Consider the following 22,405-nt stretch of genomic DNA (forward strand, 5'->3'; position numbering starts at 1 on the left):
TTTCCTGTTGCTGCCTCACTCTACCCCCAAGGCTGCCTTGCCCATTACCTACCTGGTTTTTTTTGTTGTTGTTGTTGTTTTTCAGGTAGTCTTGTTATCTCCCAGCCCTGCTTCTTCTCCTCTGGGATTCTTGACAGTTGTATAGGAAGGGGTTTGGTCCCAGAGCAGGGAGTCAAGCTAGCTTGAAACATAGCTCTGTGGGCTTTCTTTAGAAAAACTAAACTTTAATACTCATATCATTTTACAATGAAAATAGGTACCCAGAGACAGGTTTGAAATGTTTACAACTGTACAAAAGACATATACAAATCCCTGGCAGGCAGTGGCATCAAGGCTGGTTATAGCCCCCCTCACACCCTAGCCTGTCGGGTGTCACCTTTGGTCCCCTCAGCCTTGTGAGGGAAGGCATGCACAAGCAGAGGAAGTCCTCTCAGCCAGTGCAATTTTTTAAAGAAAAAATAAAAAAGGTAAAAGTCTAGCAGGCACTAAAATGAAGTTGTAACTTTTTTGGTTTAGCATTTAAAGTGTAATATTGAATAAAAAAAAATGTATCTTAAGCACACAAAAAAACTAACCCATTATAATTTAAAAAAAAAAAAAAAGCCTAAACTCCCCAGAGAAATGACCTAAAACTTAAAAACAGCTTGGGGCCCAGTAGACTGGATGGCAGGTATTGGGGTGGAACACGTCCTTCGGTATCTGCTCAGGTCACTTAGCATAGCCAGCAAAGCTTGTCTTCTGGCCTGATGCGGGTCAGCAGCAGAGATGGCACTTAGGACACATTGGTCATGGGCTTGTACTTCTTGAAGCGTGTCCACTGGCCTGTGGCGTAGTTCATCTCGAACACTGTGTCCACTAGCATGGTGGTACTGCCCTGGCCGTCTGCCTTGGGCAGATCCTCTGTGTGCTCGCTGAGCTTGATCTGGATCACATCCCCCTGCTCCGGGCACGGGTTCTCTGTAGGGAGCAGGAGCTGCTGGACTGGTGCCTGGGGCCAAGGAACCCATCCCCCACCCCATGGGGGGCACCTCCCCAGGCTAGTAGCACAGACGCACCTCGAGAGCCAGCCATGAAGCCCAGGATGAGGGCCTTCTCTGGCCGAGTGACCTTGTTTGCTGTCTTGAACATCTCCTGGGCAGCAAACATCTGTTCTCTCTGTAAAGAGAGGATGTGGGTGCGGGGGCTGCTGGGCCCACCCACTGGCCCTGCCAGGCTCATCCCATAACAACAGTCCCCACCCCCTGCTGCAAACAGGCAAAGCTATGCCATCCACCTAATGGCTATGAAACCTGACAAGATACTTACCGTGAGAGACAGGTTCTTCTTAGGTTGCTGCTGAACAGGGGCAGGGGCAGGTGCCTGGGTCTGTGGGGCCACCATGGCCACTGGGGGTGTCTGAGCAGTGGGTGTGGCAGCTGGGGGAGTAGTAGGTGTCAGAGGCGAGGTAGGTGTTGCAGGTGTTGGCGTAGCTGGGCTCAGGCCACTGTTATACATAGGTGCTCTTTGTTTAAATTGAGCTGGCAGTGTAGGACTTGGAGCACTGGGCTCCTCAGGGGGTCGGCTGGCTTCCCGGGATGGAGGGACTGCAGGCAGAGCAGATTTACTAAGGAGAGTTATTCAGGAAAAGGAGTATACCTCAAATCTATTCATTCCAGTCTCCAGGCTGTCTGCTCCAGACATCATATGCTGGAGACAATAGGCTCAACTCAAATCTTCCAGGTTCTGACAGCAACTGTGTCCCATACCGGCCTGCTCTGTCTTGCTCCAATCACTGCTGACCAGAAACCCTTGCTGGCCATCGCAGCTAGGGACATGTGCCTTGTGCACTACTACCCAGCAGGGCAGAACCTACGTCCTCAGGCATTTCTAGATCCAGAGATAAAGTTATCCAGGACTCTGGTTAGCTCCTGACCTATGACAAGTTCCCCATAAACTGGGTGCTGGTTTCAAGGCACCGGAAAGCAATTCCCCCAAGCCTAGCACTCTTTTTGCTCAGCAGGGTTTCTTAGATGACCCTCAACCCACTAATGAATAGACTAAGCTGAGCCCAATGGAACCAGCCTCCCTCTCCCGCGAACAGCTGACTAACCAAAGCTTGTGTCTGACCCTGAAGGAATTATCCCCTCTGCAGTATCCTTCATCAGGGAAGAAACAATCCTCATGACCCCACCCATCCAGAGATCAAGGTGCCAAAAGTGGCAGTTTTGGCAGCCACTCATGCACTCAAAACAGGACTTAGGGCGTATTTCTTGGCCAGGAGGAGTTCCCTCCACGCTGCCTGAGATCAAGAGACAATGAGACAGGCGCCTTAATGCTAAGCAGCACCACGTGTGCAAGGCTACTTCCTAGGTGCACATGCTAGGGCAAGCCCTGTGTGGGCTTAGCATACTGCAGGCTACTCACCTGGGGGAGTCTCCGAGCTGGGGATGTATGATGAGGCAGGTACCACACTGGGGGTAGAGGGCAGATAACTTGTGGAGGGAAGTGCTGGCTCACTATTCAAAGACCCAAGTTTCTGGAAGACAAAGGCCATGATCCCTTCAGGCAAATCTCAGGGTTTTAATTCACCTCCCAGACAGCCTCCATCAGCCCTTGCCCATCAATGGAGCAGGACGACTCATATCCCCAGGACAGAGACAGTGGCTTCTCCAGGCCATAGGTCCCTGGTTTTAATGATGCTGGACTCCAAACTTAAGCCATGGCTACCATCCCATGGTCCCAAACTGATACCTGGAGAAAGAAGTTCAGCAATGCAATGACCTCAGAGGCAGAGACCATACCATGCAACAGGGCCACACTGCCTCTACACATGCAACCTCTGTACCTATGGCTCTGAAAACCTATTTCTATTTCCACAGACAGCCTCTGGGGAAGAGCTGTGCTGGCTGATTCACCTACATGCAAGACCTGGTCTCCAGGGCACTGGGGACTATACCCACTGGACAGAGAGGAAAATGAGGCACAGAGGTATGAAGACAGCCCAGGCAGTAATTTCAGTATAAAGGAGGTATTCATTCCAAACACGTGGCTGATGCCCAAGTCAGGCTCTGGCTCCCTTTGCCACTCACATACACATACATACATACCTGCATACATGTACACTTTTACAGAACACAGCTTAGCGGCTAGCAATCAGGATAAGGTGGGGCATATTATTTTGACAGTTGAAAGTGTCCATGGCTGCACTGCATGGAAGCCCTACCTGTGTGGACACCAGGCCAGCAGCATAGTCAGGAGTGGCATTTTCAACAACTGTCTCTTCCTTGGTGGGCTTTTCCACCACTTCTGTGTCTACCAATAAAGAGAGTTGGTTAGTGACTCTCTGACCCAGCTCCAGTTCAGAGGTCACAAGTGTCCCCTGGTCTCTGCAGAGAATAAATGTAATCCTAACACTTGGAAAGTTACAAGCTTGAGGCCAGCCTGGACTACAGTGTAAGACCTTGTCTCAAGAGCCATTCCCTCTCTCCACCCCCACCCCCCACCCCCACAAAGAAAAAGGACTCCTGGGGAAAGTCCTGTTACCACTGTGGTAAGATAAAGCACTCAGGCATATTGGACCCAGAAGGAAACCCCAAAGCACCAAGATACTACTCAGGCAGAACCAACCATAGCACACGAGGCTACAGTGCCTCTAACCTCCCTCCAGACTTGAAATGTCCCATACACACCTAAAGTCTTCCTCCTCCTCTTTGCCTCTCGGCCAGCACCGACCGTATTCAGCTCAGAAATATCCAGTAGCTGCCAAAACAAGTACATTCCATACTTAATTATAGAGCGAAGAATCAGGACTTGGCCTTGCCAGGGATGAAAAGGGATGTCCCACCTTCACACCCCTTTCTTTCTGCAATGGTGTCCTCGAAGGTGGTATTGGGGTCCGGTTACCAGAGGGACTGAAGACGCTGGGTGTGGTGGGACTTCTGAAGGGGGCTTGCTTCGGGATGCCTTTGAGAGGGGCTACAGAAAAGACTGATGTCAATGGAAACAGCAACTTTTGAGCACAGGTGGGTTAAACAAGGCTGCTTCTGCCTTGGGGAAGCTTCATACAAATTAGACTCTCCTATCACATTTTGTGTTTTGTATATTTCATCCCAGGCTAAACAGAACTTGAGGCTGGGCCAAGGGTGGTGGCACATGCCTTTAATCCTAGCACTCAAGAGGCAGAGGCAGGCATATTTCTGAGTTCAAGGCCAGCCTGGTCCACAGAGTGAGTTTCAGAACAGCTACACAGAAAAACCCTGTCTCGAAAAAACAAAACAAACCAAACTCGGGGCTGGAGCAATGGCTCAGTGGTTAAAAGCATTCTCCTAGAGGTTCAACTCCCAGCCCCACTGCTAGCTCCAGTCCCAGGGTATCTGGTGCACCCTCTGGTCTCCAACAGCACTGCATACAGGTGCAGACATATCCAGACAAAGCACTCATACACATACAATAAAATAATTTTTAGAAAACCAATTAAACAACCCACTCAGACTGTTTTTGCCAGGGTCACTGTGGTGAAGGGAAACTGGTTTAGACCCTATAAACCTAACGACATCTCTGAAGGTCTTCTGGGAAGACCCAGGCTTGAGACTCTGGAAGTTCATGACTCATATCCTTTCTGGGAAGGCTGGAGTAATGGAAGATAACAGCTGTCTATGACACCAGAGACCTCCAGACCTTATAGGTCAAGAACTATCCAGCTATCATCTCTGCCCAGAAAAGTAACGACACCTATGTATACCTATATACATTTGTCATCACCTAGGAAGCCTTGTGCTACAAAAGCTGGTTGTCAAAAGTGGACATATAGTGATCGTCAGACTTCCCCTTTAAAGAAAAGTTTCTGCAGTGCCTGTCCTCAGGGACAAGGAAAGCAAGGTGGAGCCTATGCTGTGGCAACAAACGGCAGCAAGGGAAGAGCCCTGCCCTGCAGTAATAATGGTAGAATGGTGACCCATACTATAGACTCTCCACTACTAGCTCTATGTCTGCTTTGGGGTTATGGGAACTTGGTATGCCAAGACACCAGATGAACCTCATCCTACAGCTGTCCTGCCTGCTGGGCGCTGGACATGGTTCGAGGAGTCCTGTTTTCTTGTACTTCACAGAATGCAAAGCAGACATTCATACAGGCACATGCATGAAGAGCCAAACTGCTGTGTGACCCTCCATCTTGGAAACTTGCCCTGAGCGCTCAGCCTAGCCAGCCAGCTGTTACACCTGTTACACCCAGGAGGGCAGCTACAAGTGACAGGGCAGCAGCCAATGTTCCTCCAGCTGGGCTGCTGCTGGCTCACCACACACGGCCACCTCCCTCAGGACTCATGTCTGACTCAATCCTTTCCCATCAAGTCACCCTGCCTGGCAGGCACCACAGCACTGGCCTGAGAACACACGAAGCCTTACTTGTCGTGTCCATCTTGCGGAGCAGCCCCCGGCCCTTGGCGTGGAACGGCACCCCGGCACTTCTCTTCAGCTGCTGGGCTGTCTCAGTGGCTGTGTAAAAAAAGCCACAGGGTCAAGATCTCTTAGATCATAGGGCCTCTCAGCCTATAAAGTAACCTCAACAAAAGTGATTCATAAAAATACCCAAGGTAACTTCTTTGTATAACCCAGCAGGAATGCAGTCAGTAATGGCACTGACCTTACAGTGATTATTCCTTTAAAAAAAAAAAAAAGGAAGGAAGGAAGGAAGGACTATTTCCTGGTGATTTGTAAAACAAACCATTACCTACCTACTCAGATAATCTAACATTAAGTGAAGAATTAGTGGAAATTTTTTGCTACTCAGTCAGAGCTTCTAAGAAGTCTATTTTTCACTGGGCATGGTGGCGCACACCTTTAATCCCAGCACTCAGGAGGCAGAAGCAGGCGGATCTGAGTTTGAGACCAGCCTGGTCTACAGAACAAGTTCTGGGCAGTCAAGGCTACCTATTCAGAGAAACCCTGGCTCAAAAATACAACAACAAAAAAATTATTTTTCTTTTATTTTCATCACTGTTCCCAGGGTAGCAAGATGAAATAGAACGGAGATTGGTGACAGGAGACATGGGCTACAGCATGTGTGGGCTTTGGTTTCCTTGGCGGGAAAGAAGGAAGTGGCCAACTGCTCACCGCATGGCTTCTGGGGTGCCAAGTCTCATCCTGGGTGCCTGTTTCTAGGTGTTTCTGAGGATACACCGATGGGGCAACAGTTAGTTAAGACCAACTTAATTCCCACTACATCCCCTCCAAAAGGGAGAGCACCGCACTCGCCTGTGGCCATAATTCAGTCCGCTGAGGCCTTCCCTTTGCTCTGGTAAACAAAGCTTGTTTTGGGACAGATCCTGGCGGCATAAAATGGACAGAAAACAGAAAAGTCTTTCCCCTGGGATGGCCCTGACTTGGCTGCCTGTCTTCTTCATCTGTGGACTCTCAGACCTCTGCCCAACTCTGCTCCATTCACCAGGGACTCTTGTGGCCATGGAAGGACTAACACCAGGGCTAGTATAGCAGGCGTGTTTTCTCTTCTTGTGTCCCTTAACAGAAAATATTAAATTTCCCTCTTAACTGCACTGGCTTTCTAAAGTGATGACCTAAGCCAAGAAAATACCACTGACGGGGCACTTGAGATCGCAGCAAGATAGATTCTTCCATTAGCACAGAGTGAAGCCAACTATGAAAGAGCTGAATGTTAAAGAAAAGGAATTGATCAGAGCCGTAATAAAACAGTATCAAACAATAAACTCATCAGTTGTAAGCATATGTGTCTAAACCTCCCCAGTTCATGGAGCAGCTTGACACAAGCTTAAAAGCAGCCGAGACTGTGTTCGGAAATTTGCATTTAAGTGGCTGCAGAAACATCACAGCCACCTGCTGCACCCCAAGAAACCTGGACCCTGAGAGGGGCTGATATCTCTCACAGGTCCCGCAGCCATCTTTACAGGAGGCCCAGGCCTCACAGAGTTCTACATAAGTCTGAGAAAGAAACAGATTATCCTCCAGTGGCTCAGGAAAGCTGCAGGGTTAGACCGAAGGCAGTGGCCGTGCTGCTGACTGTCGACAGCAGAGACCTTTCAGAGCAGCTCAGTCGGCCTGCCCCACAGCTACCAAGCAGCACAGACCGCAGCCAACTGACACAGCCGGCTCCAGGCTCTTCTCAGATTTCTCCAAACCATATTTGCTGGGCTTGGTGTAGCTCTGTGATCCCAACACTCTAGGAGGCTGAGGCAGGAGAGGGTAGAACTCAAGCCACCTTAGGCTACCCAATGAGACTGTATTCCCAAAACAAAACAAAAAACCAGAGCTATTTACAAACCTTAGTAAATGTTAACTGCACATTTATGACCCGGGCGGTGGTGGCACACACCTTTAATCCCAGCACTCAGGAGACAGAGGCAGGTAGATATCAGTGAATCTGAGGCCAGCCTGGCCTACAAAGTAAGTTTCAGGACAGCCAAGGCTACAGTTTATGGAAATTTATGTTTTTTATTTTTAATCCTTTTCATTTGTTTGGCTTTTATTTGTATTGTTTTGCTAAAATGAGGTTTTGAGCTGGGTATGGTGGCCCACACCTTTAATTCCAGCACTCAGGAGGCAGAAAGAAGCAGGCGGATCTCTTGAGTTCAAAGCCAGGCTGGTCTATAGAGCTAGTTCCAAGACAGCCAGAGCTATAACAGAGAAACCCTGTCACAGTCTGAGCTCAAGTGATCTTTCTGCCTCAGTATCTCAAGAAGCTGTGACCCAGGTACACAATACACCTGGCTTAAAACCCATACTTTAATGTTATTTAGCTAAAGGACACTTTCTCCAGCAAATAAGTGCCTTCTACACAAACCATTGTAAGACATGATTTAGGAAAGCACTTAATGAAATCCTTCAACCTCTTCTATAATAGACACAAGGTCAGGACACAAGCAGCAGTCTCGCATCCCGTCTTGGCCAGCAGATTCTACTTTGTGAGATTACAGGCACCACACTTAAAAACCCTGAGGTCTTGAATGCGTGTTTCTAAACAACAGTGATCTAACACAGAAAAGACAAGCTACGCTCTTTCAAGACAGCACAGAGAAAGAGCAGGACTGTAACCCAAGTACTCACACTTCTGTAGCAGCTCTGCCCGCAGAGTGGCACTCTTGGGCTTCCGCTTCAACTGGAAATGTTTCACTGGTGGGGTGAGAGGCCCGGCAAGGGTGGTCAGGGCATTCTTGTTCAGGTACTGGCACTCCAGTGGTAGCATGGCAGACGCCTCACACTCACCCACTGTGGAAAGCCAGAGTGTCACAGGAAGTCAGAGCTCTTGCACCAGGGAGCTCAGGCTGTTTGTGACCCTCACAGCTCACATTCCAACGGCTCCATGTAGGTTTCATTTTATAGGCATGGCAGCTTTCTGCTTTGGTTTCAACCCCCTGTGGTTCCCACCATTCCAAGAACCCAAGATCATCCAAGTGGGTCAGGAACAAATGATAGGCCTGCCACCCTAGAGGGAGGCACATCAGACTCTCCAGGGACGTTTTAAAAACAAGAAATGCTAGAAGACAAGGATTCCTCAGTTATGTCAACTACAAGCCGTGGGACTGCAGGGGTGCAGGAACCACAGCATACTGTGTATAGCAGCATGGAGAGCAGTATCCTGCGTCCTAACGACAGGGCAGCCTCAACACCAGGAAAGCCCCCCCCCCTTTGACTACAGAGCACCGGTGGTCGGTCACCCTAGACACTGCTCAACTGCGGTCTTAAAAACTACCCATGTGTGCCCCTGATTCAGTGTGCTCACCAGAGGTCAGAGCCTGAAAAACTCCAAAGAGTTGCCCCAGTCAGTTACATAACAAGAGAAACAGATTCAGGAGAAGTTGCTTCATCCTTCTGCTCCCAAGAGAGTCAGCTACCCCAGCAATGGGGATGTGTGACCTGTGCAGGCCAGTGTTCCTAGACTGCAAATAAAAATCAAAACCCCAAAATGTACTAGGGCCTCACAAGCAGCCATGCAGGGGTGTGTGGCCTCAAGCCTTTATTTTTCCAAGAAGAAGAATGCACCAGAGGTGTGGAGACTCCACTGTCGCTTCTCTAAAACCACCTCAGATTCTAGCAACATTTGTTATGTAGGACAGAGAATGTTTTAGGTTCTGAAGACATTAACTTGCAGCGTTCAACCCTCATGGAGCTTATGGAGAGACAGCAAGTACACCAGGGATGAGTCATCTGAAGTCAGACTGCAGCATGAGGAAGGAGAGCCACTGTCTGAGGAGCCACAGCACGCCACACTTACAGTGTGATATGGACAACCCAATTTCTAAAGTGAGACCCACTTCTTCCCATTGTAAAATAAAGCCAGACTACTTACCTTTTTCTCTAAGTTCTCCTAGGATGTCTTGAACATTGGGGTTCTGCTCCTCAAGGTCTAGATTCAGTGAGCCCGTGTCAGGAAAGGATTTCAGAATGTCAGCAACCATAAGGACCCAGGGGTCTGAGTCCAGGGTGGCCAGTTGGATAATATCCATCAGAGCGCCCTTCATCTGCCAAGACAGAAGATGCCAATTACATGCTATAAAAGTTACCAGCCCCGCTTCCCCTCCTGGAACAGCGACAGCTTCAAATGCCTCCTGCCACGAATCTACCCATTTTCACACTGTGGCCTCTGGGTGGCCTGTGACAGTAATCACTGTGACAACCTGTTGTGGAATATGACTTTAACTGTGTAACTGTGGTACTTTTGTATATGCTGCATTTGTTTAATGATGTAAAGATGTGTTGCTATTTCACTTCGGCTAAGGCACCTGATTGATCTGAAAAGCTGAGCTAGGCAGATCTGAATAGCTAGGCAGAAGAGGGATAGGTGGGACTGGCAAGCAGAGAGAACAAGAGGAGGAATCTAGGCTCAGGAGAAAAGGAGAAGAGAGAAGAGAACAAGGGAGAAAGAGAAGGATGCATCAGCTAGCCAGACATGGGGTAACCAGCGAAGTAGGACATACACAAGAAAGGTAAAAAAACCCTAAGGCAAGACATAGATGAAGAGAAACAGGTTAACTGAAGTTGTAAGAGCTAGTGGGACAAGCATAAGATAAGGCTGAGAATTCATAAGTCTCTGGGTCATGATTTAGGAGCTGGTTGGTGGCCCCAAAGCCTGCTACAGTTAAGTGTTCCAACATGGGGCCCAAATTTCCACATAGGGCCTGAGAAAGCTGAAGAGAGAGAGAGAGAGAGAGAGAGAGGGGAGAGGGGAGAGGGGAGAGGGGAGAGGGGAGAGGGAGGAGAAAAAGAGGATATGGCTCCTTTAAGAGGCTCTGCAGAACCAACAAGCTAAGTAAAATCACCTGCCACAGTCCCAGGGTTGGGGCAGCTGAATGTTAAGGCTGGCTGTAATGGACCTGAGGAAGGAGCAGAGCCAGTCACCAGGGCAACACAGCAGTAGCTTAAGGTTTGGTTCACAGTCAGATGGAAGAAAAACCTCTAAATCGGTTACAGTGTGTTTAAGTGTGCAAAATGGCTCAGAAGTTAAGAGCACTGACTGTTGTTCTACTAGAGGTCCCGAGTTCAATTCCCAAAACCCACATGGTGGCTCACAACCATCTGTAATGAGATCTGGTGCTCTCTTCTGACATGCAGCCAGGACACTGTATACATAATAACTAAATCTTTAAAATACATAATAACTAAATCTTTAAAATAATAATAAAGTCTTTAAGCAGAGAGTAAAGTAACTAACAGGCACATAAAAGTGGGAAATAGAGAGTCTGGTTCCTATGATGTTGACTTTGAATTTTTTGAATGCTGATGAGTGAACCACAGATGCTGAGACAAGGGATTGTGAAAGGGACTGCTGAATTAAACCAGCCTAGATATGCTGTAGGATCCCCTCTGTGCTGTGACGATGTTTAATACCATTAGCTAATAAAGAGCCTTTGGCCTACAGCAAAGCAGAACAGAGCCAGGTGGGAAATCCAATCAGAGATACGGGGAGAAGTACATTTGTTTATGCTGAGGAATATTATTTTAACTGCGAAAAGGTGTGTTACACTTGTTTACACTGCCTTTGTTAACAATGAAAAGATGTGTTACATTCGTTTATGCTGTATTTGTTTAACTATGTAAAGATGTGTTGCACTTTTTTCACCTTGCCTGCCTAAGCCACCTGATTGGTCTAATAAAAACCTAAATGGCCAACAGCTAAGCAGGAGGATAAGAAGGGCTGGAGAGCAGAGAGAAAAATAGGAAAAAATCTAGGCTTGGAGAGAATGAGGGAGAAAGAGAGAGACACACAGGCCAGCCAGCCAGCCGCTAGACAAGAAAGAAGCAAGAAAAGTAGAACAGACAGACAAGAGGGAGGGAGGGAGGGAAGGAGGGAGGGAGGGAGGGAGGGAGGGAGGGGAGAGAGAGGGGAACAGGAAGAGAGGTAAAAAGCCCCAAGGCAAAATGTAGATGAAGAGAAATGGTACTTATAAGAGGGACAAGCATAAGATAAGGCTGAGCATTCATAACTGATGAGAAGTCTCTGATTTGGGAGCTGGTTGGCAATCCGAGAAAGCCTGCTACAGAGTACCTTCCTATCCTGGAGCAGCACTTCCTATCCTGGAGCAGCACTTCCTATCCTGGAGCAGCACTTCCTATCCTGGAGCAGCACTTCCCATTCCTCAAGGCCTTTAAATCAAGTCAGTTTCTGTTGTCTCTGCAATCATCTGCATGCTTACACAAGGTGTCCTTACTTCCCAGCCACACATTAAGGTGTCAGCAACTCCAACTAATTCTGCATCCCTCACTGATTCACTGAAACACCTTTCTCTTTGATAAAACTGGTTGAAAACCCCAGACCCTGAATTTCCTGTAAACAACTTGTTATGCTTGCAGCTGCTCTGAGCAAAACAACTTGTTTTCCCGTGTTTGCATCTGCTCTGAACACTAGACCCTCAGGAGTTCCTGAAGAGTTCCCTCCGTGACAGACTTTATAAACTCTAGCTGAAATAATTGACTCCCTAAGTAATTTTTAGTTATGGTATCTTTTTAAAGAATCATTCATTCATTCATTTATTATTGTAGAGTGTTCTGACTGCATGTATCACTGCAGGCCAGAAGAGGACCCCAGATCTCATTATAGATGGTTGTGAACCACCATGTGGGTGCTGGGAATTGAACTCAGGACCTCTGGAAGAGCAGAGCTCCCTTACCAGTGAGCCATCTCTCTCCAGCCCTGGTTATGGTATCTTATTACAGTGATAGAAATCAAACTACGAAAACAATATATTAGTTACTTTTCTATTGTTGTGAGGAACATCATGACCAAGGCAATTTACAGAAGAATTTATTTGGCTTTAGGATTCCAGTATTAAAGTCCACCATGGCAGGGAAGAGCTGGAGCACAGCTAAGTGTTCACATCCTCAACCACAATGACAAAGAACGAACTTGAAATGGTCAAAGTCTTTAAAATCTTAAAGCTCACCCCACCCCCAGTGGCATACTTCTTCTAGGAAGGCCACACCTCCTAAGCCTCCCAAAACTGTGCTACTAACTGGGAGCCAAGTATTCAAATCCCAGAGCCTATGAGGGACATCCTCATTCAAATCACCCCAACACTCACACCAAGAAAAAACGATAACTAAGCTAGTATTAATGTCAGATAAAAACTGTGACAAAGGCCAGACATGGTGGTTCATTTCTTTAATTCTAGCACACAGGAGACAGAGACAGATGGAGCTTTGTGAGTTCCTGGCCCGTCATGGCTGCACAGTGAGTGTGACTCTGTTATTAAAAACAAACAAACATAAAGGACCTAAGGGCCAGCGAGACAGCGTAGCAGAAGTAAAGACACTTCCCACTAAGGAGAGTTCAATCTTTGGAAAAAACCTACTCCCACAAGGTATTCTGTGACCTCCACATATAAAGTATGCAACATAATAAATAAATGTAATAAAAATTAAAAAATAAGGGGAGATAATCTTTATGAACACTTATTTTTAAAAGACCTAAGGAAAAACACTGGCAAATACTCAGATCTCCACCTTCTCCTCAGTTTACAAGGTCACAGCAACAACTACCAAATTATACACACCTATGAACATGAACCTAAAATATACAACGCAACAGCTGACATGGAGGAAGAGGCAAATTCAGGAGCTACAATGGGGAGATCAACAGTACAGCAGATAATGAGAACAGTAGGATAAGAAAAAAACCAATAAATGCCAGTTACACAGAGAACAGTCACAATAAGATCTCCGCCCAGAGCCAGGTGTTTGCCTTTCATCCCAGCACTCAGGAGGCAGAGGCAGGTAGATCTCTGTGAGTTCCAGGCTGGCCTGGTCTACAGAGTGAGTTCCAGGACAGTCATGACTATGTAGAGAGATCCTGTCTCAAAAGACAAAACCACCATCAACATAAAGAAGACGATTTCAGCCCAGGTGCTATTCAAACTTCTTACCTAATGTATTTCTATATATCATTAGCACATAAATTATGAAATATATGAATACAGGCAAATCATAGAACTTAATGATGGTTCTAAATAACTGCCCAAACCTCTAAGCTACAAGACTAATACATACATACATACATACATACATACATACATATGTGTGTGTGTTTGTGTGTATGTGTGTTTTTCAATACGGCTTCTCTTTGTAGTCCTGGCTGTCCTGAATCTTGCTCTGTAGACCAGGCTGGTCTCAAACTCAGAGATCTGCCTGCCTCTGCCTCCTAAGTGCTGGGATTAAAGTCTTGTGCCACCACCGCCCAGCAAAGTTCTATGCTATTAAGACTATTTACCCTGTGAGCTGAGAGAGCCTGGCTCAGCTGGTAGAATACTTGCCAAGCCAAGTCTGAGTCTGCGTTCAGATCCCCATACCCAAAGAAGAGCCTGGCTCAGTGGGTACACAGCTATAATCCAGCACTACAGAGGTGGAGGGAGACAGGAAGAGCCCAGGAGTATGCTGTGGGGCAACTGATACAGACACCTAATCTGGACTCTGGCCTCCAAATGCACATATGCACATATACTTTCACAGACGTACGCACATGAACGAACATGTAAACACAAAGAGACAAGACTGACACAAGTGCTAGGGGTTAAGAAAAGCTGAAGCCATTCCTGAGGTGAGGTGAGGCTTCACCCTGTACGTCACTGCTGCAGGATATTTGATCACACTGTGAGCCCTGAGTTTGCGTTATTTACTGGAAAAACCTGTTGCTAGTTGTGGTGCGGCTAAGTCCTAGCACACACCTTTAATTCAAGCTTTCTGCTTGAATATTGTAAACAGGATTAAATAAAGTCAACCACAGGTCAAGAGGTAGAGCAAGCAACCAGTTGACAGGAAGGGAACATAGAATTATTAAGACACCGTAGAGAGTCTTCACAGACCTCGAAAGAACGGTACTCAACTTCCTATGGAAAAGCAAAAACCCCAAGATAGCCGAAACAATCCTGTACAATAAAAGAACTTCTGGAAGCATCACAATCCCTGACTTCAAACTCTACTATACAGCTACAGTACTGAAAACAGCCTGGTACTGGCATAAGAACAGACAGGAGGACCAATGGAACCGAATAGAAGACCTGGATATCAACCCATACATCTTTGAACACCTGATTTTTGACAAAGAAGCAAAAAATATCAAATGGAAAAAAAGAAAGCATATTTAACAAGTGGTGCTGGCATAACTGGATACCAACATGTAGAAGAATGAAAACAGACCCATATCTATCACCATGCACAAAACTCAAGTCCAAATGGATCAAAGACCTTAACATAAAGCCAGCCACACTGAACCTTATAGAACAGAAAGTGAGAAATACACTTGAGTGCATTGGCATAGGGAACCACTTCCTAAATAGAACCCCAGCAGCACAGACACTGAGAGAAACAATAAATGGGACCTCCTGAAACTGAAAAGCTTCTGTAAGGCAAAGGACATGGTCAACAAGACAAAATGACAGCCTACAGAGTGGGAAAAGATCTTCACTAACCCCACATCAGACAGAGGTCTGATCTCCAAAATATACAAAGAACTTAAGAAATTGATCACCAAAAGAACACATAATCCAATAAAAAAAATGGAGTACAGACTAAACAGAGAATTCTCAACAGAGGAATCTAAAATGGCTGAAAGACACTTAAGGAAATGTTCAACATCCTTAGTCATCAGAGAAATGCAAATCAAAACAACGCTGAGATTCCATCTTACATTTCTAAGAATGGCCAAGATCAAAAATACTGATGACCACCATAGATAGAGAAAACGAGTTATTCCATGACATAACTAAATTTATCTATCCACAAATCCAGCCCTACAGAAAGTACTAGAAGGAAAACTCCAACCCAAGCAAATTAGTTACACCCACCGAAAGAAAACCAACTGCTGTAGGAACTCCTTCAGCCAGAGACCTTTCAGTTACAAACGTACTTGGGGGTGGCCTCTTATACTTTAAATGCTGATGTAAAGAGTGTTTGCACTCTTCCGGCTGCTGTTTCCCAATTCATGCAGCGGACGGTGATCTGTGAATCTACCCCTAAATAAATAACCCTTTATTATACTAAAAAAAAAAAAAAAAAAAAAAAACTGCCGGCGTTGGTGGCGCACGCCTTTAATCCCAGCACTCGGGAGGCAGAGGCAGGCGGATCTCTGGGAGTTCGAGGTCAGCCTGGTCTACAAGAGCTAGTTCCGGGACAGGCACCAAAGCTACAGAGAAACCCTGTCTCGAAAAACCAAAAAAAAAAAAAAAAAAAAAAAAAAATACTGATGACAACTTATGCTGGAGAGGTTGTGGGGAAAAGGGAACACTTCTGCACTGCTGGTGGGAATGCAAGCTTTGGATGTCAGTGTGGCGATTTCTCAGAAAATTAGGAAACAGCTTTCCTCAAGACCCAGTAATACCACTTTTGGGAATATATCCAAAGGATGCTCAATTGTGCCACAAGGACATGTGCTCTCAATTATGTTCATAGCAGCTTTGTTTGTCATAGCCAGAACCTGGAAACAACCTAAATGTCCCTCTGTTGAAGAATGGATAAGGAAAATGTGGTAAATTTATACAATGGAGTACTACACAGCAGAAAAAAATAACGACATCTTGGGCTGGAGAGATGGCTCAGTGGTTAAGAGCATTGCCTGCTCTTCCAAAGGTCCTGAGTTCAATTCACGGCAACCACATGGTGGCTTACAACCATCTGTAATGAGGTCTGGTGCCCTCTTCTGGCCTGCAGGCATACACACATTCAGAATATTGAATGCATAATAAATAAATATTAAAAAAAACCGACATCTTGAATTTTGCAGGAAAATGAATGGAGCTAGAAAACATCATTTTGAGTGAGGTAACCCAGACCCAGAAAGACAATTATCACATGTACTCACTCATAAGTGGTTTTTAAAGATAAGACAAAGAAAGCCATCCTACAAACCACAATCCCAGAGAACTTAGACAACAATGAGGACACTAAGAGAGACTTACATAGATATAATCTACATGGGAAGTAGAAAGTAGAAAAAGGCAAGATCTCCTGAGTAAACTGGGAGCATGTGGACCTTGGGGGAGGTTTGAAGTGGGGAGGGAAGCAGAGAAAAATGTAGAGCTCAATCAAAATCAATAAATAAAAAAATTCGAAAAAGAAAAGAAAAAGAAACCATAGAGAGTAAGAGAGTCTGGAGGACAGAGAGGCACAGGAAATAGGAGGCAGGGGCATTCAGCTGGAAGAGAGGTTTTGAGATGGCTTGGAGAAAGGCTTCTGGGATGTCAGCTGAGGAGGAAGGTCAGCTTTCTCAGCCTCTCTGGGCTAGGAGGCTTTCACCCCAGCATCTGGCTCCAGACTCTTTATTGATAAAATTGAACGATTGAGATTTTGTTAAAAACATGTCACACATCAAGACACACTAACAATAAAGTGACAGTAAGTAGCTAACACATTATTAGCACAACATAGAAATGACTTAAAAAAAAAAAAAAAAGCTCAAACACCCATAGCAGAAGCAACAATACAGCAGAGACAGTCTGCAGGTGGTGCTGAACCTTTCCATAGCCACACTGCAGAACTCTCAGCTCCACAAACCACCCGTCCTGGCCCATGAGAGAAGGAGGTTCACAGCACAGTGCTAACAAGACCACAGGGAAGGAGAGACAATCACCAACTGGCTAAAAACCAAGAGCTTCATCCCAAAAGCTAAGCCACAGCTGGGAAACAGCTGTAGCATGTCACCAAACAAAGACAGTAGCCAGCATTTATTAAAAAGAATATTCCTCCAAAGCGACAAGTCAAGAAAAATAGACAATCATGAAAAAACAAAACTGAACAACTCACAAAAAAAGAAAGCCAAACAGAAAAATAAGCGATGGCAATATTCAATCAAACATCGAGGAATATCTACATATTTACTTGTCCTACGTATTTTAGCACTATTTGACAATATCACTTGGAAAAGCCCACTTGCCATAATCCTGCTTACACCTCCAATTCCACGTCTAGAAAACTGCGCGCTCTCAATCACCTGAACATGTAAAGCTGGTGCCAGTCACAACGGAACAAATTAACATGAAACAAAAACACCAATGAAAACACTAGACACAACCTAATCATCCATACGCGGTATGCTCGGAGAACGGACGACCATAATGCATGGAAATCTAACTGCAGCGTCTTGGATGGATCTGTCCAGGTGTCTCCCGACAGAAGACACACCCACACCACCCCGAAACTTTGTATGGAACATGGCAACATGTTGCCATTCTAAGTTCAAATGATGCAAAACTAAATACTCGTGCTAGGAATGTACACCACACAATCGACAATCCTGCATAGACAGACAGACAGACAGACAGATGTGGGGATTGCTCTTGTGGGTAAGAGAGAGGGAAGCATGGACGGGCTATAGAGAATCCACCCTTGTTCTCTTGTATGGAGGAGATAACGAGTGGGTCGTTTAGCGATTAGTATTTGATAAACTGAAAAAACACGTAGCTTTGGTTTATGGCGCAACAAAGACCAAAACCAACCTTAATGATAAAACAGTAACCAGAAATGTTTAAAAACTAGGGTGCTTCGATGTGGTGGCCCAGCTCTGCAATCCCAGCCCTCCAAATAGTGATGCAGGAGGATACCAAGTACGAGGCCACCCTGGGCTACACAGTGAGACCCTGGACACATATCATTTGTGTACATGTTTGCAAGGCATCGTATATTTTGCACAGAGATGCAACGTGGAGTAAAAATGCACTGAAAGAGACGACAGACTAGAGGAAGCTAAGCAGACTGACACTCCGTGAGGCAAAAGCAACAAAATTAAGGTCAGCAGTCCCTTGAAAAGTTACACTAAGAGCCCCAAATCAAGGGGTAGCTTCGGAACTGCGGCGTCCAGAGCTCCGCTCCGGGCCGGCTCGGCTGAGGGCGGTTCGGGCCTTGGGCCCACGAACCTCGCCCGCAGACAGCGTCCAGCAGCGGAAGGCACTACGGCGTCGGGCCGGGTGGGGAGGCCCGGCGGCGCCCACCCGGAGGTGCGCGCGGCCAGCGGGAACAAGGAAAGGCAAGGCGCCGGCTGGAGGCGGGAGCTGCGCTCCGGCCCGCGCCCTCACCTCGTCCACCGTGCGGCGCGGAAGATGCAGCGTCCCGAGGAGCAGCTTGAGTTTCACAGCCGAGGAGAGGCGGTGGAAGCAGAGGCGGATGTTATCGATGACCGCGGCGGTAAGCAGGGACGCGATGCTGGGCGGCGCCCACAGCTCGTCCGTGGCGCCCAGCTTGTTGTGCAGCCACAGGCCCGTGTCGCTCTCCCGCATGGACGCCATCTTGGCGGCAGAGGCGCGCGCGAGCCGGCATCTTACGCAGACGACTACGTGTCCGCAGCGAGGACCCCCAACATGGCGGCGCCCGTGGGCGCGGGGCGGGGCCTCGAGCGCCGACAAGCGCAGTGGCGGACGGCCGCGCCCTCCCGAGGCTTCTAGCGGTGGCGCGAGAGAGTGAGCGATAAGGCGCGGGGCGGAGGCTTGTGGGTTTCCGTACAGCATCATGGCGGCGCCCAGGCGGAGCCGGGCAATGACGTAGTCGGTAGCATCTGTGTGCGGTCGAGGTGCTCCAGAGACGAGAGTTAGCGTTCTGTTTCACGTCAGCTGCTCAGGTCTGCAAAGGCTGCTGGCCTCGTTTCTCACCGCCTCGCTTCGCAGCCTCTTCCCCTTGCCCATCCTGCAGGCAGTCCTGCGATGGGGCCTTTAAAGTTGTTTATATTTTTTATATAAAATTGGATCTTGGGGATGAATGAGAAAGGAAGGGCTGTGGTTTAAAAATGATGTGTTTGTGAATTGACAAGGGGTCGGGACTGCTGGTGTTGTGTGTCCACCTGACATAAACTAGACATACCAGAAGAAGGAGCCTCTGTTGAGGAAATGTCTCCTTGAGATTCAGCTTTGTAAGGCATTTTCTCAATTAATGATCAATGGGGAAGGACCCAGCCCCTTGTGGGTTCTAAAGGAAAGCTGGCTGAGCAAGCCAGTAAGCAGCACCCCGCCATAGCCTCTGCAGCAGCTCCTGCCTCCAGGATCCTGCCTTGTTTGAGTTCCTGTCCTGACTTCCTTCAATAATAAACAGCAAATGCCGGGCAGTGGCGCACGCCTTTAATCCCAGCACTCGGGAGGCAGAGGCAGGAGGATCTTTGTGAGTTCGAGGCCAGCCTGGTCTACAAGAGCTAGTTCCAGGGCAGGCACCAAAAAACTATAGAGAAACCCTGTCTCGAAAATAAATAAATAATAATAATAATAAAAAACAGCAAATAAACTTTTTCCTCCCCAACTTGTTTTTGGTCATGATATTTCATTACAACAATAGAAACCCTAAGACAGGTTGGTACCAGGAATGTGGGTCCGAGTACAAGACCGTTCTGTGTGTGAGACAGAGATGCCCAGGTCGAGATGCCAGTGGTTAATCAGGAGAGTTGCAGACCATCACTTCTACCCCAGACCCTCCAGTGGAGTAGGCATGCCGGAAGCCCCCACCTCCCTGATGCTGAGGTTACCAAGAGACGCCACACCCTGGCCTGTTGCTTTTGGGAGGGGGGGTGGATTTTTCAAGACAAGGTCACACTATGTTTGTAGCTCTGGCTGTCCTGGAAGTCAGAGATCCGGCTGCCCTCTGCCTCCCAAATGCTGGGATTAAGTGTGCGCCATTATGCACTTCCGCACTTCCTCTCTTTCCTTTTTATTCTTTTTTTTTTTATTTTTTCGAGACAGGGTTTCTCCGTAGCTTTTTGGTTCCTGTCCTGGAACTAGCTTTTCTAGACCAGGCTGGCCTTGAACTCACAGAGAGCCGCCTGCCTCTGTCTCCCGAGTGCTGGGATTAAAGGCGTGAGCCACCACCGCCCGGCTTTCTCTTTCCTTTTTAAAGGAAGTGCAGCGGAAGTGGCAGTGGCACCTCGCTCTGCTCACAACTACCCTTGAGATTGAGAACAGGTTGAGCCGAGGACATAGATAGAACCCACCCGTGCAAAGCAGTGAAACCCTATCTCTTAAAAAATTAGGTATTAGCACTCGGGAGGCAGAGGCAGGCGGATCTCTGTGAGTTCGAGACCAGCCTGGTCTACAAGAGCTAGTTCCAGGAGAGGCTCCAAAACCACAGAGAAACCCTGTCTCGAAAAACCAAAAAAAAAAAAAAAATTAGGTATTGCCGGGCGGTGGTGGCGCACGCCTTTAATCCCAGCACTTGGGAGGCAGAGGCAAGCGGATCTCTGTGAGTTCGAGACCAGCCTGGTCTACAGAGCTAGTTCCAGGACAGGCTCCAAAACCACAGAGAAACCCTGTCTCGAAAAACCAAAAAAAAAAAAAAAAAAAAAAAAAAAAGAAAAAATTAGGTATTGGTGCTGGAGAGATGACTCAGAGGCTAAGAGCAGTGGCTGCTCTTCCAGAGGTCCTGAGTTCAATTCCCAGCAACCACATGGTGGCTCATAATCATAATAAGAGGTGTATCATAATGAAATATGGTTCCCTCTTCTGGCCTGCACGGAAAAAATGCAGGCAGCACACTGTATACATAATAAGTAAATTGTAAAAAAAAAATAGGTATTCTGGGGTTGGTGGTCTGTTGTTTACTCTTTGCTTCTTTTGGGGGCCCCACATTCCAGCTCCTAAAGGGTCCAGGAATAAAAATAAAAACTATAAATTTGTAAGCCTGAAAGAAATAGGAACTAACAGTCATCAGCACTGTCAGAAGCAAGGGATTAACTTTTAACAATGGCTTTTGCCTTACAGTTTACCTCTGTCAACAGCCAGGGGATGACCCTCTGCCCCTTACACCGACAACTGCCTGGACCGAGGTTAACTTTTAAGAAGTTGTTCCTCTGTGACTTTAGCTTTACATTGTTTCTTATGTCCTTCCCTGCTATGGAAAACCGGTTGTGCCCAGAAGGTTGTAAAGTTCTTTACAGACACTATCAGCTGGGAAGGAGATCCTCAGGCCTCTGCAGACACCATCTTACCTGAAACCTTGTTATCAAAAACTTTAAATCTTAAAGTTTTATCTTGAAATTGGAAAAATTCCTTTGTCCATGTTTAATGTTTACTTATTACTATAAAAAAGAGGTCAGTGCCCCATTGCCACAGTTTTAGAAGCCTGAACTCTGGCTGTGGTCTCAGCTAGCTGATAAGTTTTTGTGCTCCGTGGTTTTTTTTTTTTTTTAATTAAGTTTGCTTCTGATTTTAAGGACATTTATGGTCTGTCCCCATCACTGCGTGACCTCAGACCCAACACTCCAAATAATCATACATAAACACCCTCTTATAAACGCCTGGCCTTAACTTGGCTTCTTTCTTTCTTTCTTTTCTGGATTTGTTTAGTTTTGATTATTCATTTTTTAAATATATTTTTATTGAGCTCTACAGTTTTCTCTGCTCCTGTCCCTGCCTTCCCCTCCCCTCCCAAGGTCCCCATGCTCCCAATTTACTCAGGAGATCTTGTCTTTTTAAACCCATGTAGATTAGATCTATGTAAGTCTCTCTTAGGGTCCTTGTTGTCTAAGTTCTCTGGGATTGTGGTTTGTAGGCTGGTTTTCTTTGCTTTATGTTTAAAAGTCACTTATGAGTGAGAACATGTGATAATTGTCTTTCCAGGTCTGGTTTACCTCACTCAAAATAATGTTTTCTAGCTCCATTCATTTGCCTGCAAAATTTAAAATGTTGTTATTTTTTCTGCTGTGTAGTACTCCATTGTGTAAATGTACCACATTTTCCTTATTCATTCTTCAGTTGAGGGGCATTTAGGTTGTTTCCAGGTTCTGGCTATGACAAACAAAGCTGCTATGAACATAATTGAGCACATGTCCTTGTGGCACGATTAAGCATCCTTTGGATATATATCCAAAAGTGGTATTACCGGGTATTACAGTTGGGCGGCGGTGGCACATATCTTTAATCCCAGCACTCAGGAGGCAGAGGCAGGCAGATCTCTGTGAGTTCAAGGCCAGCCTGATCTACAAGAGCCAGTTTCAGGA

General features: G+C 46.7%; 1 protein-coding gene across 1 annotated transcript; it reads right to left on the reverse strand.

Moving 5' to 3' along the window:
* Positions 1 to 203: 203 nt before the first annotated feature.
* LOC121459488 (negative elongation factor A) lies at positions 204 to 18,772 on the reverse strand. Its single transcript, XM_041669321.1, has 11 exons — positions 18,510 to 18,772; positions 9,302 to 9,473; positions 8,059 to 8,220; positions 5,386 to 5,475; positions 3,824 to 3,954; positions 3,669 to 3,738; positions 3,203 to 3,291; positions 2,404 to 2,515; positions 1,306 to 1,583; positions 1,056 to 1,155; positions 204 to 957 (listed from the first exon to the last, which is right to left on the reverse strand). Exons 1-11 carry the CDS (start codon positions 18,717 to 18,719, stop codon positions 773 to 775), a joined length of 1,599 nt encoding a protein of 532 aa, XP_041525255.1. The 5' UTR covers positions 18,720 to 18,772; the 3' UTR covers positions 204 to 772.
* Between the last annotated feature and the right edge of the window lie 3,633 nt (positions 18,773 to 22,405).

The sequence above is a fragment of the Microtus oregoni genome, unplaced genomic scaffold (assembly GCF_018167655.1).
Source record: "Microtus oregoni isolate MIOR12 unplaced genomic scaffold, Mior012 000019F_ref0000042, whole genome shotgun sequence".
NCBI classification, from domain to species: domain Eukaryota; kingdom Metazoa; phylum Chordata; class Mammalia; order Rodentia; family Cricetidae; genus Microtus; species Microtus oregoni.

What these genes read in the sequence shown, in the direction of transcription:
- LOC121459488 (XM_041669321.1), bottom strand. Translation starts at nt 18,719, where the DNA reads ATGGCGTCCATGCGGGAGAGCGACACGGGCCTGTGGCTGCACAACAAG. An exon ending in CGCGCCGCACGGTGGACGAG is followed by an intron (nt 9,474 to 18,509) that starts GTGAGGGCGCGG and finishes CTGTCTTGGCAG; the next exon opens with ATGAAGGGCGCTCTGATGGA. An exon ending in AGGAGAACTTAGAGAAAAAG is followed by an intron (nt 8,221 to 9,301) that starts GTAAGTAGTCTG and finishes GGCTTTCCACAG; the next exon opens with TGGGTGAGTGTGAGGCGTCT.